General features: G+C 46.1%; 2 protein-coding genes across 4 annotated transcripts in view; one reads left to right on the top strand and one right to left on the bottom strand.

Moving 5' to 3' along the window:
* Positions 1–256: 256 nt before the first annotated feature.
* Positions 257–3,090, bottom strand: PEX12 (peroxisomal biogenesis factor 12). The gene is made up of 3 exons (XM_032995584.2): positions 2,922–3,090; positions 2,061–2,605; positions 257–1,398 (listed from the first exon to the last, which is right to left on the bottom strand). The coding sequence occupies exons 1-3, from the start codon at positions 3,045–3,047 to the stop codon at positions 999–1,001; spliced, it is 1,071 nt and encodes a 356-aa protein (XP_032851475.2). The 5' UTR covers positions 3,048–3,090; the 3' UTR covers positions 257–998.
* A 106-nt stretch (positions 3,091–3,196) lies between these two features.
* AP2B1 (adaptor related protein complex 2 subunit beta 1) overlaps positions 3,197–15,060 on the top strand; it is an 81,810-nt gene continuing 69,946 nt past the window's right edge. For 2 of the 3 annotated variants that reach the window (XM_032995583.2, XM_032995582.2), the window contains exons 1-5: positions 3,197–3,295; positions 7,526–7,583; positions 9,643–9,748; positions 11,871–12,006; positions 13,715–13,960. In XM_032995583.2, coding sequence (XP_032851474.1) covers positions 7,547–7,583; positions 9,643–9,748; positions 11,871–12,006; positions 13,715–13,960 — 525 coding nt within the window. In that variant the 5' untranslated portion in view covers positions 3,197–3,295; positions 7,526–7,546. Of the gene's footprint in view, positions 3,296–3,548; positions 3,575–7,525; positions 7,584–9,642; positions 9,749–11,870; positions 12,007–13,714; positions 13,961–15,060 lie in introns of those variants that run through there. The other variant, XM_042791745.1, reaches the window with a different exon arrangement.

Genomic DNA, 15,060 nt, shown 5'->3' with positions numbered 1-15,060 from the left:
ATTACAATGTAATACTTAAACACAGACATTAAGGATTCTCAGCCTACAAAATACTAATCTTATATTCATTATCATCATCTGCAAAGATGAAAGCAGCTTTAGTCTAGTCTCTCTTTTGTAAATAGAGTCCCTAGAGGAGTAAACTGTTTTTTCCAATCCTCAGAGAAGAAATAAATCAGGTTCTCAATCAAGGAAGAATTTTGCTTTATAAAAGCAGGTAAGATTCAAAGACTTACTTAACAAAAAACAACTCTCATCAGTTGGCAGTTTCTGCTTTAATCTGGTTTGTCCTTTTTCTCCCTTGCGCAGAAAATATAATCTCCCCCTTGTATCCTTGTTTGTACACATCACCTCTTGTTCCTTTAAACAGTCAAAAGTCTTAATTTAGAACTGTTGAAGGGAATTAGAGGTGTGATGTTCTCAATTCAGAGGTGAGTAGCCTGAAAACACAGGGAGACTCTGAAGAATAGCATGACCAGAGGAGTGGTTTAAGCCTGTCTCTACCTCTTTGACAAGCACTAGTGCCAGAGCTTGCCCTGGACAGCGCAGGTGCCTGGGAAGCTGCTCAGGGAGGAGTAACTCACCCAGAGAATTTTCCCTACCTCTTTAATTTGCTGGCTCATGCTCTCGTGCAGGACTTCTACCAGTGATGCTCTTTGATCCTCACATCTGCATTCTTCTTATCCAAATCAATGTTTCTCCCCTTTTGGTTGGCCTTTGAAGGCATTTCTGTGCCAGCTGACAGACTGTAGCTGTCCAATCCCTCCGAAACTGTCACAGGATGTTTGAACAGCTAATAAACAAAGGGGACAGCCTTACCAGAATTAGAAAAGGCATCAAAACTCTGATGTGCCACCAAATTCAAAGGAGCTTTAGAGCTCACTGATGAGCTGTAGCGGTTGAAAGCCTTCTATGGGACATAAGAAATGGTGAATTTAGGCTCACTGCTACCCAACTGCTAGCCTCAGAGACGTCTCTGAAAGCACAGGGCAGGCCCTTCAGCTCTCGGGAGAGTACAGTTTGACAAGGTGCTGCAGCTCTGTGGCGTAGCCTGTGATCGGGCAGCGCTGGTGAGTCTTCACATAACTGTACGCGCAGCGGTAGCAAAACACAAAGCCAGATGTGGACAGGGCCGTGGCATTGACACGAATTTTGCGGCACAGAGGGCACACGGTCTTCAGTTTTGGTAAGAGAGCTGAGCTGGTCCCGTGGTCGAGATGCATGGGGGGTGGAGGAGTTGGGAGCGCTGTCAGAGATTTGATAGTCTCTTGGTTTTCTGAGGAGTACCACCAGTCCAGGAACTGGAGGAAGAACACACTGACTGACAGCCCGGAGGACAGGGAGAAGGCAATGCCACCCAACAGTTTCCTCACTGCTGACTGCACTTGTGTTTTAATGCTGTAAAAGAGAGAAGATACGGAGAAATCATTACTACTGCAGATTTGGCCATCTGCAAACAAAGGCAAAAAGGACCTGGGGTGTCACTGCTTTACACAGCTTCTTAATGCTAAGGACGTTGGTCAGCACATCCCATGTTTGTAATGAGGCATCTTCTCGGATGCTTCTCCCAGGTTCTCTGTATTTTAAGAAAGCTTCAAATCCTGTTTTGTTCAGATGTCTAAATGGGAAGAGTTTGGATTCAGGGGACCTGGACCACAGAGTGTTTCACTCATGGATCTTCATTTTACAGGACATTAAGTGTGGTCATGACTAGCTGCTGCTCAGAAACATCAAAGAGCTAAGTTTCAGTCATTTTAGCAATATTGTTGCAGCCTACTTCCCTTGATAGAGAAAAGCAGGTGAGGACTGAGTAAGATAAATACTAGAGTGCCATCCCCCCACCCTCCAGCATTGCAGTTTTATTATCACAAAATCTTGTGAAGTTAATCCCTGCTACTTGTTTCCTGACTTATGCTAATGATATACCCCATTTTGCCAGAGGTAAACTTCATCTTGAAGAACTTCTGAAGAACAAGGCAGTTTACTTGCAGCATTACCTCCAAATTTATGCACTCACAGAACCCTCTAGAAAGCAGCTGCTAAGCTGTGTTCTAACATACCTGGGTGTTTGACTTGAGGTGGCTCCAGCCAATTTCTTCTCCAGCGCCTGGATATCCTCTGCAGTCAGTCTGACCAGGTGAACGCCAGCCAGCCGCAGCATGGGTGAATGATGTTGAGCTTTCCCAAGGATATAGAACAGTTGCTGGATAAGAAACCAGCCCTCCCAGGTCATGTTTACAAAGGGGTAGGCAGCTAGAAAGGCTCTGTAAAAGCGCTTCCAGGATGACGATGGAGGGTGGATGGAGTACTCATCCTCTTCCCTCAGGCTGGACACCAGTTTCTCTAGCTTTCCTTTCAGGTAAGGAACAAGAACGAGCAAAAGGAGAGACTTCCAGTGCTGCTTCTTTGGCAGGCCAGCAGTGGCCAGAGGTTGCTGTCTGCTATCTCCTATTGCTATCCTCTTTAAACTATAAAAGTTTTCAGAAAAGGAGGCGCTGCACCTGGCCAGATAGTGCTGCTGGAGCAGCAAATCCAGAAGGACGTAGATCTCATCAAACCAGTGCCAAAGGAAGCCGTATCGGCCAGGATTAGACTCCACAAGCACCTATTGAAAGGGACACAAAACGGGAGGACCTGGAAGCGGAGTAATGTGCTAAATTACATTCGCTATACATTATACCCCCCGTCCGTAACGCGAGCTGGGTGGGTCAAAACTGTTCCACCAGCTTGGGAGCACGGCCTGGGGTAAACCCTGGCGAGGAACGGCTCAGCCCAGAGCTGTGCAGCCCCTCCGCAGCAGTTTCCCCACAGATATTCACTCCCAAGGCTGCTCCCCTCAGCGTCCTGCTCCCCTCAGCGCGCTGCTCCCCCGGCCCCTCCTCCCCTCAGCCCCAGCCCTGCGGCCTGCCCGACGCCTTTACCTTGACCAGGTGCTGTAGGGCGGGTTTCACGGCGGCCATCAGGCTGTCCTGGGCCACCGCCTCGAAGATGGAGGGCCGGTGATGGCCGGCCGAGGCGGCCGTGAGGTGGGCGCCGAGCTCCGCCATGGCGGCGGCGGCGCCCCCTCCCTGCCCCGCGCCCGCCGCCAGGGGGCGCCCAGCGGAACAGCCGCCCCTCTGGAAGCGCTGCGCAGGCGGCGCTCTGCCTCCTCCCCCCTCTATGGCGGCAGGGGCGCGGCCGCTCTAGGCGGGGGGAGGGTTTATTCTCGCTCCTCGCGAGTCCTCCCGGGCCCCTCCGCTCCGCTCCGCTTCCGGTTCCGCCGCCGCCCCCGCAGCGGTGTGTCCGTCCCGGCGCCGTGAGTGGGGCCGGGGGGGGGGCGTGGGAGCGGGCACGGCGGGGGGGGCGTGGGAGCGGGCACGGCGGGGGGGGCGGCACTGGCGGGGTACCGGGAGGGGGAGGCTGGGATAGGGTGGGGAGAGGCACTGGTGGGGAACTGGGAGGGGCTGAGGTGGTACTGGGAGGAGGTGAGGGGGTACTGCGAGGCGGGACGGGAATAGGGTGGGGAGCGTCGCTGGCGGAGCACTGGTGGGTTGCTGGAGACTGTCACGGGCGAGGTACTGGTGGGACTGGGCGGGTGAGTGCAGAAGGTGCTGGAGGGGTGGGTGCTGGAGGGGTGGGTGCTGGAGGGGTGGGTGCTGGGGGTGGGGAGCTTGGGGAGGGGTGGGGGTGAGCGCTGGGCCCTGGGAGGAGGCGCTGGGCAGGGGTGTGGCGGGAGGGGGGGATGCTGCGGGGTGGCCTGGGGCTTGGTGGGACTGGGGAAGGGAGGTGAGATGAGAATGAGCAGAGCAAGCTACTGGGGTACGGGTGGGACTGGGCAGGTGTGAGGGCTGGGGTGCTGAGGGGGGGGCTAGTGGGGCTGGGAGGGGGGTATGGGGAGGAAGAGGGGATTGGTGGGGGACGCTCCTGCAACTGGAGAGGTTTTGGGGATGCTGCTGTGGGGGGAAGGTGGGTGTGCAGGGGTTTGGGGGGGCTGGGGGTGCCTGGGAGGAGGGCGGGCGCGTGCTGCGGGTGGTGGAGAGTCTGCGAGCCCCGCTGTGGGCTGGGGCTGGAGACATGGGGCATGTGGGGGGGGCTGGTGACAAAGCTGGGACGAGGTCTGAGGAGTGAGGAGGGGATAGGAACCTCGGGGTGTTTGAGAGTGGGGTGGGGAGTACCAAAGGGGTGCTTGCTCCCCAAGATGGAAGCCAATTACCTGCTCCTAGCACATGCTGTTAGGGCTGCAGGTTTCTAAAGCTGAGGCTCTGCTTTCCCTTTGCCATCCGTGTTTGGCTGCTCTGTTTAGTTTTCTGATGCTCTGACAGCCCTGAGCTGCGCTTGGGTCATCGTGCAGCTTCTTGAGGCTTTGCAGGTGAAATATGTGCAAATAAGAGGTGGTAGCACCATCTGGAATGTGAGCCAGGTTAAACCGGGGATCAATTTAGGCATTTAGGGGTTGGACACTGGATTGTTTCAATGCTGTAGAGCTTGGATCATTACTGAAGCCTTAAGGCTGCCACCTTCCTGTTTACACCTATGTGAAATCAGTGGTGGGGAGCTGGTCAGGCTGTTGTTGGAGTCATGCATGGGACAAAGCCTGTTGGTCAGACACAGGATCCAATTTTCTGTGTGGTTTTCAGCTGAGGAGGCTTATATTTCTGCTTATGATGGTTCCTTAGTCCTTTCATTTAGCCATATTTTTGGTTCAGTCTACATTTAAATGTCAAGCCAATGCTTATAGCATTAAACATTGCCAGAGCTTCTGGAGAAATTTCTCTGTTTTGTCTCTTCTTGTTTGCTGGGGTTGGAACAGGAACATTTTGCTGTCAGCTTGAACACCTCTTACCTGCTTCCCCCTTAGCAAGTGCTGGGCACAGAACAACAGCAAGGAGCAGGCAGTCTGATGTAGATTTTCTACTAAAAATACAAGGATGTTCATGATATTGTCATAATTTATCTTGGCTTTCTTCAATTTAGATTTGTGTACAAGAAGCTGGCATTTTCTTGAGTTATTTAAAACATTGCTATTTGTATATCTGGGCTGTTTTGTTTTTGGCCTTCATCTGGGACTTGCTGTAAACCACGCTGAGTTTGCTTCGTGGATGAGATAATATTCAGAACTGCTAGCAAGCTGTCTCTGAACAATGTGCAAAGCAAGCTGTGACATACAGGAAGCAAAAATCTGTGTGCTCATGAGAAAAAGAGCTTTCTCCTGTGTTGCACTTGGAATATGGTAGTTTGCTTTCTGACCTAAGTCAGATCTCATTTACACATACAAAACAGGTTGTAAATACATGTGCTGTGCTTAGCCTTATCTGAGTCTGAGTGTTTCTAGGATTCTTCATGTTGCAAGTATGTGATCTGAAGTTAGAAAAACAACAAAATGTTCTGCTTTTGGGTTTAAAGATCATCTCTGAAATTCAGCAAGGTTTCTTTGTAGCTTTATGCAGCTGGGATGATATGTATGGTGGGTTTTTTTTTCCTCCTGAATTTCTCTGTAATCTGCTGCTCTGGCCACCGTTAAAACAATACTGGACTACCTCAGCTGGGAGGCCTGAGCCAGGTTGACAAATCCACATATAATGCAAATAATGAATGGCGAGGCTATATTCAATGCCTTTTGCATGGCACCTTGCCAAATGCTCTCATAAAGGAAAACATTTAAGTCATCTTTTAAGCTGAGCTCGAATCTGAAGGACTGTGTCGGCAATAATGTTGCAGCTGAACATGGGCTGTGGTTTTAATTCTAAACCAAGACCCACAACAGCTTTTTCTTTTGTGATGCTGTTTTTTTTTTTTTTTTTTTTTTTCTTTCTGGAAAGATTGCAGTGTTGTGGCTTATGCAGCTTTCCCAACCCAGCCTCTGTTTTGGAAGGAAGGAAAACCTTTCCTGTAGATGGAATGTGCTTCCAGAGCTGTCCCCAGGCATCATTTGCTCTCCAGCTTGGCAGGAGAAGAAAGGGAGAGAAATCAAACCAAACCCAGTAATACTGCCTAATTGGGATGAAGTGGTAACCACAGAGGCACAGGGGAGGCAGGAGCTCTGAGGAACTGGGCTGAGCAACAGGTTGTCTCTCATCTGGCCTCTTGGCAGTTGGACAAGGTTACGACTGCTCTGCATTGCCGTGCTGTGGAGCACCTTGGAGGTGGTAGAAGTGGTGGCATTACCCCTCAGCTGCTGCTGGGAATTTAACTGCTGAGGTATTAAATTGATCAAGGAGGACAGTGGAAAAAGGAATGGTAGGGGTGTGGTGTTGGGATTGGTTAAGGGATGAGGAAGGAAAGTGTTAAGAACCAGCAAGCTGGTTGCACTGCTGGGCAGCGTCATGGAGTTCAAAGCTGTGCTTGGCCTTTTGTTGCTGAGCTGGCAAGACGGGCAGTATTTGGGGAACAGATGACTTGCTGCTTTGCTGGTAGCATTTAAGGTCATGGAAGTATGTACAAGAGAAGGGGAATTGAGCAAAAAGGAGGAAGGAGGTAGGAAACCCCTTTTTGGGGATGGTTTTAGGGCCATAGGTTCTTAGCACTGATGCAGTTTCATCAAAAAGAGTAAAACTGCTCACTCTTAGGCTTGTTTTTCAGCCAATACTTGAAAATTGAGTCATATTTTTTCACAGAGCTGGCAATTATAAGAATAAAATGATGGATATCCATGTACGTTTGGGCAATCCCTGTGTTCTAAGGTATTAATAATTTGGTTCCATGGAACAAGAAAAATGCTGGTGAGACCGTTCTCACAGCTTTGCTAAGCACTTGCTGGTCCAGCAACATTTCTTGGTCCTGTCCACAAAAATGCAGTGCAGCACTAAAATGATAAGCTTGCGTGTGTCAGAGGTGGGATGTCAGATCTTGGCAGAGAAAGATCTAAATTTCAAGCTTGAAAGAACTGAAAAGTAATGGCTTTTCTTTTGGAAAAAAAAAAAAAAAACAAAACAAAAAACAAACCAAACCTGCTTTGCATCTACTGGGAACAAAAGAAGGGAAAGAAAGGAAAGAGCTTCGGGGTGGGTATTGCAAGTAGGGTTAATTGTTCCTTCCATCAAGATGCAACACAGGAAAGTATCGTTAGGGGGAGTTGACAGTTTCCTTTGTCTGAAACATGGACTTCTTGCTTCCAGTCGAGATAGTCAACGTGCAGTGCTTTTTTTGGAAAATGAAATTGTGTACCCAGGGGAAAGACAGCTACAGAACATGTCAAGATCTGCTGATTATAACGAGTTAAAAACCGCCTTTTTCCTTTCAGAGATCGAGGGGGTAAAAAGCTGGGCTGAGCACCACCGCTTTTCTAGCCTGTCTGCCTCAAGCTGTTGTGTTTTCACTAGCGTTGTTCATCTGAGCCCTTTAAATCCCTGGGTTTGCCAAGTAATATCAGCAGCAGGTGCAAAATGAAGATTGTGAAACTTGTGCCGGCGGATGTAAAGCATTTGCTTCTTCCCTTACACTGAGCACTCACCAACCACCCTTTCTCCGAGTTCCTGCCTTGCAAGCTGGATGTTGTCAGGGCCAAATGCTGTTTGACTGCTTGTCCTTTTTTTATTATCGTTCTCAGGTATTTTAAGGAACTGGAACCATGACGGACTCCAAATACTTCACGACCAATAAAAAAGGTTAGTGTTAAGCTGGTGCAATGGATTGAAGGTGGTGGGTGGCTATTTTTACACAGCTTTTTTAACCGCATGCAGAAGAACTTGTGCTTTTCTGTTAGCTCTGTCCCTGTTTCTCATCTTAATCATCCAGGGAGAAACTTCATAAGTAGGTCACATGGTGACAAAAGACAAAACTCATGTATTATATGTTTTTTTTAGTGCACAAAATGACCCAAATTGCTGCTTTTTCAAGGATCAGAGAACAAAACATTGAGTTTTGAGTGCAGATCTGTTCAGAGACAAAGTTTTAATTAAGGGCTAATGAGTTCAAGACTGAGGATGGTTGTTCTGTTGGGCATCACAGGATTAAGTTGATTGAGAGACATTTAATATTTAAGGTGTAAGTATGCATCTCTACATCAAGCTGTTGCAAAGATAATGAGATTTCCTATTGCTGTTTCCTGCAAAGCTGCAGTGTTCCATTTGACTTTCCCTTGGCTTTACTGTATGTGTGGTGGTCGCCTCACCTCAGAACAAACTCATGCCCTTAAAAACGGAAAGACTGGAAAGGATCTTTGGGGACATTTTGTCCATTCACCTGTTCCAGAGAAGGGCTTGTTCTGCTGAAACTGCCCCAGGCAGATTTTATTTTCTAGCCTGTTCTTAAACAAAACTGTTGCTGATGGCAATTTAAGCCTGATGTCACTCATCTTCCTTCAGTATATGTGGAAAATGGTTTGCATTAACCTCTTCTTTTCAGAAGGGCTGAATGTTTCTGATGAATGCCTGCTAGTAAAAAAAACCTACAATGTTGATCTGTTTATTTTCATTAAGCTTCAGAATGAGCTCCTAAGTTAAGCAAATGTAGTTCACATCATTCTAAGAAACAACTCCGTCTGTAAGTTGTCTTACAGGCAGATTTTTCTGGTATGGCTGCAGGAGGCCACCCTGCACTGTCTGAGCTCTGGTGAGCATGCTTTTGCTGGCTCAGCTCCACTCCAGGGCATGATCTCAGTGTGAGTAATGCAAACATCTCTTTCTCAGGCAGGAGGTATGACAAGTGGTCACTGCACTGTGTTCTTCAGAACAGTAACTTCTCTTCCTTTTTGAAGTGCCTGTTAGTCTTTTTTGTGTCAGGCCTTTCAGTAATTAGTGCTGCTGATCTGACAAAGTGTGTAGGAATTGAAAGTTAGAAGCTAGAATGTATTTCGTCAGAAATCCTTGGATTTTGTAATGTGTCCTCAGCCTGTGGTTCCAATGGGGATATTGCTCACTGTCCTTCCTGAGGAAAGCTGTTTATTTGTCAGGTTCTCTCACCACTTGCTCTGTCTGGAACAGGCCTGATAAGCAGTCTTTTGCATGTATGGCTTTATTTTGCAAACATGCTGTTACTACTTCTGTGATCCAGCCTGAACTGACTTTCCGCACAGCAATATCTGGAAGAATTAGTGTCATAGAAGAGGCTGCTTTGGCAACCTCTGAATCCAAGTGAACAGTGTTACATGCTGCTTTTGTTAGTAGTAGTAGTTCTGTCTTTCTAGTTTGAAAGGAATTTATTCCACTGGACTAAATTTGTGCTTTCCTGTTTCTGCCACTATGTATCACGGCATTTGGGCTACACTACAATCTGCTGTTTTTTCATTGCGTTCGCAGGAAGCAGGCGATGATGAGCAAAAGTTAAAAAGTCTGGGCAAGATTCCTAGCTTAGTGTTTTCTTTCAGGCACGAATCTGGTGTCTCCAAATATCTCTTCATCCTAGTTATATAATAGTTGCCTCTGAGAAACAGACGCTAAAGTGATGTGATTTAATCTTCTAGAAGTGGGAGAGCTGCAACATGCAATGTGGTTCTTGTTAACTGCTTTTTCATTAGCAAGGTATAGCCCATAACATTCTCTTGAGTGTTGCAGCTTTGTTTCTCATTGAACCATGTGCTCCATAAGGTCTGACAGTTTCCACTTGCTGCTGTACCAGTTTTATGGGAACAACAGGCTGGGAAAGTAAAAAGTCAGTCTTGAACTATCCCTAAAGCGAGACCTTTTTCTTCTCCCAAGAGGCTCAATCTGTTTTGTATTCTGCCAGGAGAGATTTTTGAACTGAAGGCTGAACTCAATAATGAAAAGAAAGAAAAGAGGAAAGAAGCTGTAAAGAAGGTTATTGCAGCCATGACCGTGGGGAAGGATGTCAGGTAAGAGCAACTTTTCTTGCACTTGTAGCTGCTCTGGTTGTCCTGGGACTCAGTCAGGTATAGTGGCACACATCTCCATGGAGCAGCTCTGAGTTTGTCATCTTGGTGTAGCTGGATAGTGAGGCTGGCTGTGTCCTTACCTGTGCTGTGCTTGAGTCACAGGTTTCTCAAGATCATTCCTCTCACTGAGAGTAAAAGGACTGTTTTCAGTGCTGGTTTAGCTAGGTCTCAATAGCCCTCTTTATTTAAAAACCCATCCAGAATTCACCATATTGTGTGTCATTTTAGATTATGTTTTTTCACTGCTTGCTAACCTGGGTTTTAGTGTTAGAAAGGTAATTACAAGTGTTTTTCTTAGCCTTACTTGTCATAGCATAAATTTAAGCTACATTTTAAAATGAGTGAATTTTAAATTGAACCTTTGATTCATAGTGACTAAAGGACAAAAGCATTTACCTTCTGCAACAGTATCCTCAATACATTTTTCTGTCTTTGAGGCAACCAGAAAAACTTGTTTGAGTGCTTTCTCCCTTCTAGCTTCTCCTGTTACTGGAGTCTGTTATAGAGCTGCAGTAGTCCTGGATTCATGGCAGTGTGGTCTGTTGCCACAGAAATTAATACAGGGTTTCAAATTTAGCATCATGACTTTATCATAGAATGAAGGAACAGATAAACTGGAAGGAAGAAAAAATAATCTTTTTGACCAACAGCACTTGCCCTTCACCTTTAGATATATACAGCATATGTAAGTGCTGCAGATATCCTTGTGTAACTTCTTGTGTGCTTCTGCAGTGCTGTTCAGAGGTTGCTGCATGATACTTGAGTGAAACTCAGCTTGTCAGCATTTAAGTTCCTAATCACTCTAGAGTTTACTGGTCTGAAATTTGGCAGGTTCTTTGTAAGTGTCCTGCGTTACCAAAACGTCTTTAAGCAACTTTTTTTTTCCCTTGTGGGTTCATTTCCAGGCCTGACACTGTAGAATTTTCTTGTTTGGTGAACTCCCCAATTAAAACACCTTTAGGAAATTCCATTAGTTTTCACTTGTTCCAGAACTGGCCTACATTAAAGCCCTAGAAGAGATTAAATGATTATTATAAATGTCATTGCAAACTGTTTGGCAGGGAAGTTGACCTCTCATTAGATAGAGGGGTACTTAAAGTAGAGCTCCATTTTTCCTGGCTTCCTTGATACTGTTACTGTCTTGTTTGCATACCGTGCAATCTCACTGCTTTTTTTTTGATCTTGGGTGGGAGTATTGGAGGGTAGAAAGGCTCTACACAGGGATCCGGACAGGCTGGATTGGTGGGCCGAGGCCAATTGTATGAGGTTCAACCAGTCTCAGTGCCAGGTCCTGCATTTGGGTCATCATAACCCCATGTAACACTACAGGCTTGGGGAAGAGTGGCTGGAAAGCCGCTCAGTGGAAAAGAACCTGGGGATGTTGGTCAACAGCCGGCTGAATGTGAGCCATCAGTGTGCCCAGGTAGCCAAGAAGGCCAACTGCATCCTGGCTTGTGTCAGAAATAGTGTGGCCAGCAGGACTGGGGGAGTGATCATCCCCCTGTACTAGGCACTGGTGAGGCCACACCTCAAATACTGTGTTCAGTTTTGGGTCCCTCACTACAAGAAAGACACTGAGGTGCTGGAGTGTGTCCAGAGAAGAGCAACGAAGCTGGTGAAGGATCAGGAGAACAGGTGCTGTGAGGAGTGACTGAGGGAACTGGGGGTGTTTAGTCTGAAGAAAAGGAGGCTCAGGGAAGACCTCATCAGTCTCTACAACTACCTGAGAGGAGGTTCATAGCAAGGTGGGGGTTGGTCTCTTCCCCCAAGTAACAAGTGATAGGACAAGAGAAAATGGCCTCAGGTTGCACCAGGGGAGGTTTAGATGGGATGTTAGGAAAAATGCCTTCACTGAAAGGGTTATCAAGCACTGGAACAGGCTGTACAGGGAAGTGGTTTGAGTCGCCATCCCTGGAGGTATTTAAAAGACATGTGGATGTGGCACTTAGGGACATGGTTTAGTGGTGGACTTGGCAGTGCTAGGTTAACAGTTGGACTCTATGATCTTAAGGGTCTTTTCCAACCAAAATAATTCTATTCTTGCTTACTGTTGTCTATCCAGCTCACTCTTCCCTGATGTTGTGAACTGCATGCAGACTGACAACCTGGAGTTGAAGAAGCTGGTCTACCTGTACCTGATGAACTACGCCAAAAGTCAGCCAGATATGGCCATCATGGCTGTCAACAGCTTTGTGAAGGTAAATTGCTCCCACAGCTATTGGAAAATGGTCCAGCACAGTGGCTGTCACCATGTCTCCCGTGTCTGTTAGCCTCTGTGTTTATCTCTGCTTTTGTACTTGAGTCTCTGGACTGGGGGTGCTCGCAGAGGAGCCTGCTGAATCCATTAAGTCTGGGTCTTTTCACTTGCTGCTTCTAGTTATTGCAGAGGAGATGACTTAAGCACCCATGTAAGTGGTTATGAGAGAGCCTGCTCCAGGGAAAGCTGCTTCTATTGTTTTACTAATCATCATTAAAGACCAACTTCTGGTATTGGGTAACAGATTTTATATTGTTCATCTTTCAGCCTTTGTAGTATCTCTGATAGATGGATATCTGCTTCTTGTTTGGCTGTTTCAGCTGTGCTCTGTTTGGAAAACCTTTACCTCTGGTGAAACTGGAAGACAGTTCACTGGAAAAGTAACAGCTCGATTGCTGTATTGCCTTTAATTCTGTTGTCAAGTTGCCTCTCCTTATCTAGGAACTGTTATTTCAGTTCTGCGTTATGCAAGTTAAAATCTAGTGCTTAGAAAAAGTTTGAGACTCCACCTAGAGTATTACAAAGCCTGAGATACTGGGGAATTTGATCATGTTTTAAGCTTCTGTTGTGGTGCCTGAGTCTGAAAGAGGTCAGAAGACCTAGGCAGAGAACAGGTCTGCTCTTCTGGGCAGAGAAGATGTCCCTGTCGTCCTTTCTGGAAGGAATATGTTGTCTGTCAGATCTTTCAAGTGTAATTCTGTTAGAATGGACTAACAAGCAAGCATATTTTCCAGGTTCATACTGTTCCATGCAAGGAAAATGTCCCTTTTGGCAAGTTGAGGGGCAAGTGTCAGTAAAGAGATAGTGTTGACACTAGTCTGCCCTAGCTCAGCATTTCATATGCAGTTCACAGTTCAAGGTGTTGAACGTACTGGTAAGGCGTGTCACTTCTCTTGTATGCTTTAAAAGTGATTCAGTCCAGTGTTTTTTCAGCTGTAGGAAATTTAAACAACGAAAGGTAAATGTACCTCATGCTTTTGTAGGTCATTCTGCAGCCATCCTTTTATAGGCTGATTTTGGGGGAGTGTCGCTCAGATATGGGTGAATTGGATGTACAGGAAAATGATGTAGTCTTGAAGTATGAAAAGTTATATTTCCTTCTGCTTTTTCTTTTTCCTCATCAGAAAAGCACCTCTAGACCAGCCTTTGCTCAGTGTTTCATATGTTGCAAACTTAAGGGATGCTTGTTTCTAGAACTGATGGCCTGTGAGAAATAGGCCTTGGTGACTGTTGCTTTGTGTTTAGTTGTTGACTTTTCCTAATATATTCTCTTGTTCCTTTAAATCAGTAAGGCTGCAAACTTTGAAAGTTGCCTGTAGCTAGCTTTTGGGTGGCGAGAGCTTTGCCTCGAGATTAGCTGTAGCTGCTAGATCATGTTGAAAGAAGCTCTGCCTGGGAGAACCAAGGGACACTGAGATCCCAATTTTGTAAGCTATCATAGCCTGAAAACACCTTGAGATAGTGTAGAATGTCTGTGAGCCTATAAGTTCCATCTTTTATCCCTGATCTGAAATAACTGCCTCTTTTTTAGCATGTAATCAGAGAGAATGCTTTTTGCTTTAAATAAGACCAGCCTGATTCTGGCAGCAGAGAAGGTATCAGTGGCTAGTGGTGCAGGTTTGTTTATTGCATATTCTGTCCTGTTGCAGGACTGTGAAGACCCAAACCCTCTCATCCGTGCTCTGGCTGTCCGTACAATGGGATGCATCCGGGTGGACAAGATCACGGAGTATTTGTGTGAGCCCCTTCGCAAGTGTCTGAAGGATGAAGACCCTTATGTAAGAAAGACTGCAGCTGTCTGTGTGGCGAAGCTGCATGACATCAATGCCCAGATGGTGGAGGACCAAGGATTTCTGGATTCTCTGCGTGACCTGATTGCAGACTCCAATCCCATGGTAACGTAGATGTCCTTCCAGCACATTGCTTGAGTTTGTAATGGGCAGATAATCAGAAACGTGAAGGTTTTTTTTTAATTGCAACTGGTGAATTGTGATGAATGTGTTGGTTAGAGAACACTTGTTACCTCAGAAAACAGGAAATACCTTCTATTCTTAGGTCTGTTTTGGCTTTTGCCTGTTTTGCCTGTCTTGAGTGCTGCAGCAAAAGTCGAGCTTTCCAGTCAGATGAGTCAGTAGAGCAAGAAATACTTGATGCTGCTGTGATGACAGCTTGTAGCTATTGCTTTCCTACAGGCTTTGGCTCTTCTTGGAGTAAGAGGTTGGATGAATTCATTCTCTAATGCAGATAACTCCACTGGCCTGTAATGAGTGGAGAAAATCAATGCTTATGTTTTTAATAAAGTTAAATGAGTCATCAGAGCAGAGGTAGAGATCAAGACCAAGAATTTCACAGGAGTAAATTACCTACTAAATCAGTATTCATCATGGTTGCTGAAGGGTTCATTTCTATGCCTGACATCTTCCACTGTTATTTTGTAACTAAAAGATGGTGGCCAATGGATTGAAGAGTCTCACTGCATAATGGTTTCATTCAGTTTTTTTTACCTGTGATGTACTGGGATCCAGTGAGCATACTGATCTCATCGTTAACTCCTAGCAGGGAAGAAAATTTGTGCAGCTCAGTTTAACTTGGAGTTTAAGGATGTGACTGCTACTTTTATAGCTCTTTTAGGGCACAGATCCGATTTGTCTCTGCTTAAAGACATAGTTTCACATTATTAGGGTAAGTCTAACAGCTCTTTCTACGTGCATGAATCAAACCACATAAAGCAAATCTCTGTCCTCTTATAGCTGTCTTTGGGCAGGATAAATCAAGTGGAGCTGGTAAGGTACCACCCCCTTTAGTAGGAGAGTGAAGGCTGCTGATTGCTTTTCTTACGCCTTTCTAGAGACAGTAAAACTAAAGGTGTCTGACTTTCACAAGCACAAGTCTGAGCAGTGGTGCCGTTTGGAAGATAGAGGTGCCTATTGCCTTTGATATCTGGCTCTCTTACAAGCTGTTCTTTTTGTATACCTTCCTGAATTATTTTTTTTTA

Source organism: Tyto alba, unplaced genomic scaffold, assembly GCF_018691265.1.
Source record: "Tyto alba isolate M040663 unplaced genomic scaffold, T.alba_DEE_v4.0 Super-Scaffold_19, whole genome shotgun sequence".
In the NCBI taxonomy this organism is placed as follows: domain Eukaryota; kingdom Metazoa; phylum Chordata; class Aves; order Strigiformes; family Tytonidae; genus Tyto; species Tyto alba.
Note: the sequence above shows the minus strand (reverse complement) of the source record. Positions and strands in the feature narration are given on the sequence as shown.

Bases quoted from the DNA above. Each gene is read 5' to 3' on its own strand.
- PEX12 (XM_032995584.2), bottom strand. From the start codon at position 3,047: ATGGCGGAGCTCGGCGCCCACCTCACGGCCGCCTCGGCCGGCCATCAC. The intron at 2,606-2,921 runs GTAAAGGCGTCG...CCCTTTCAATAG, and splicing joins CCCTACAGCACCTGGTCAAG to GTGCTTGTGGAGTCTAATCC. The intron at 1,399-2,060 runs GTATGTTAGAAC...TCTCTTTTACAG, and splicing joins ACCTCAAGTCAAACACCCAG to CATTAAAACACAAGTGCAGT.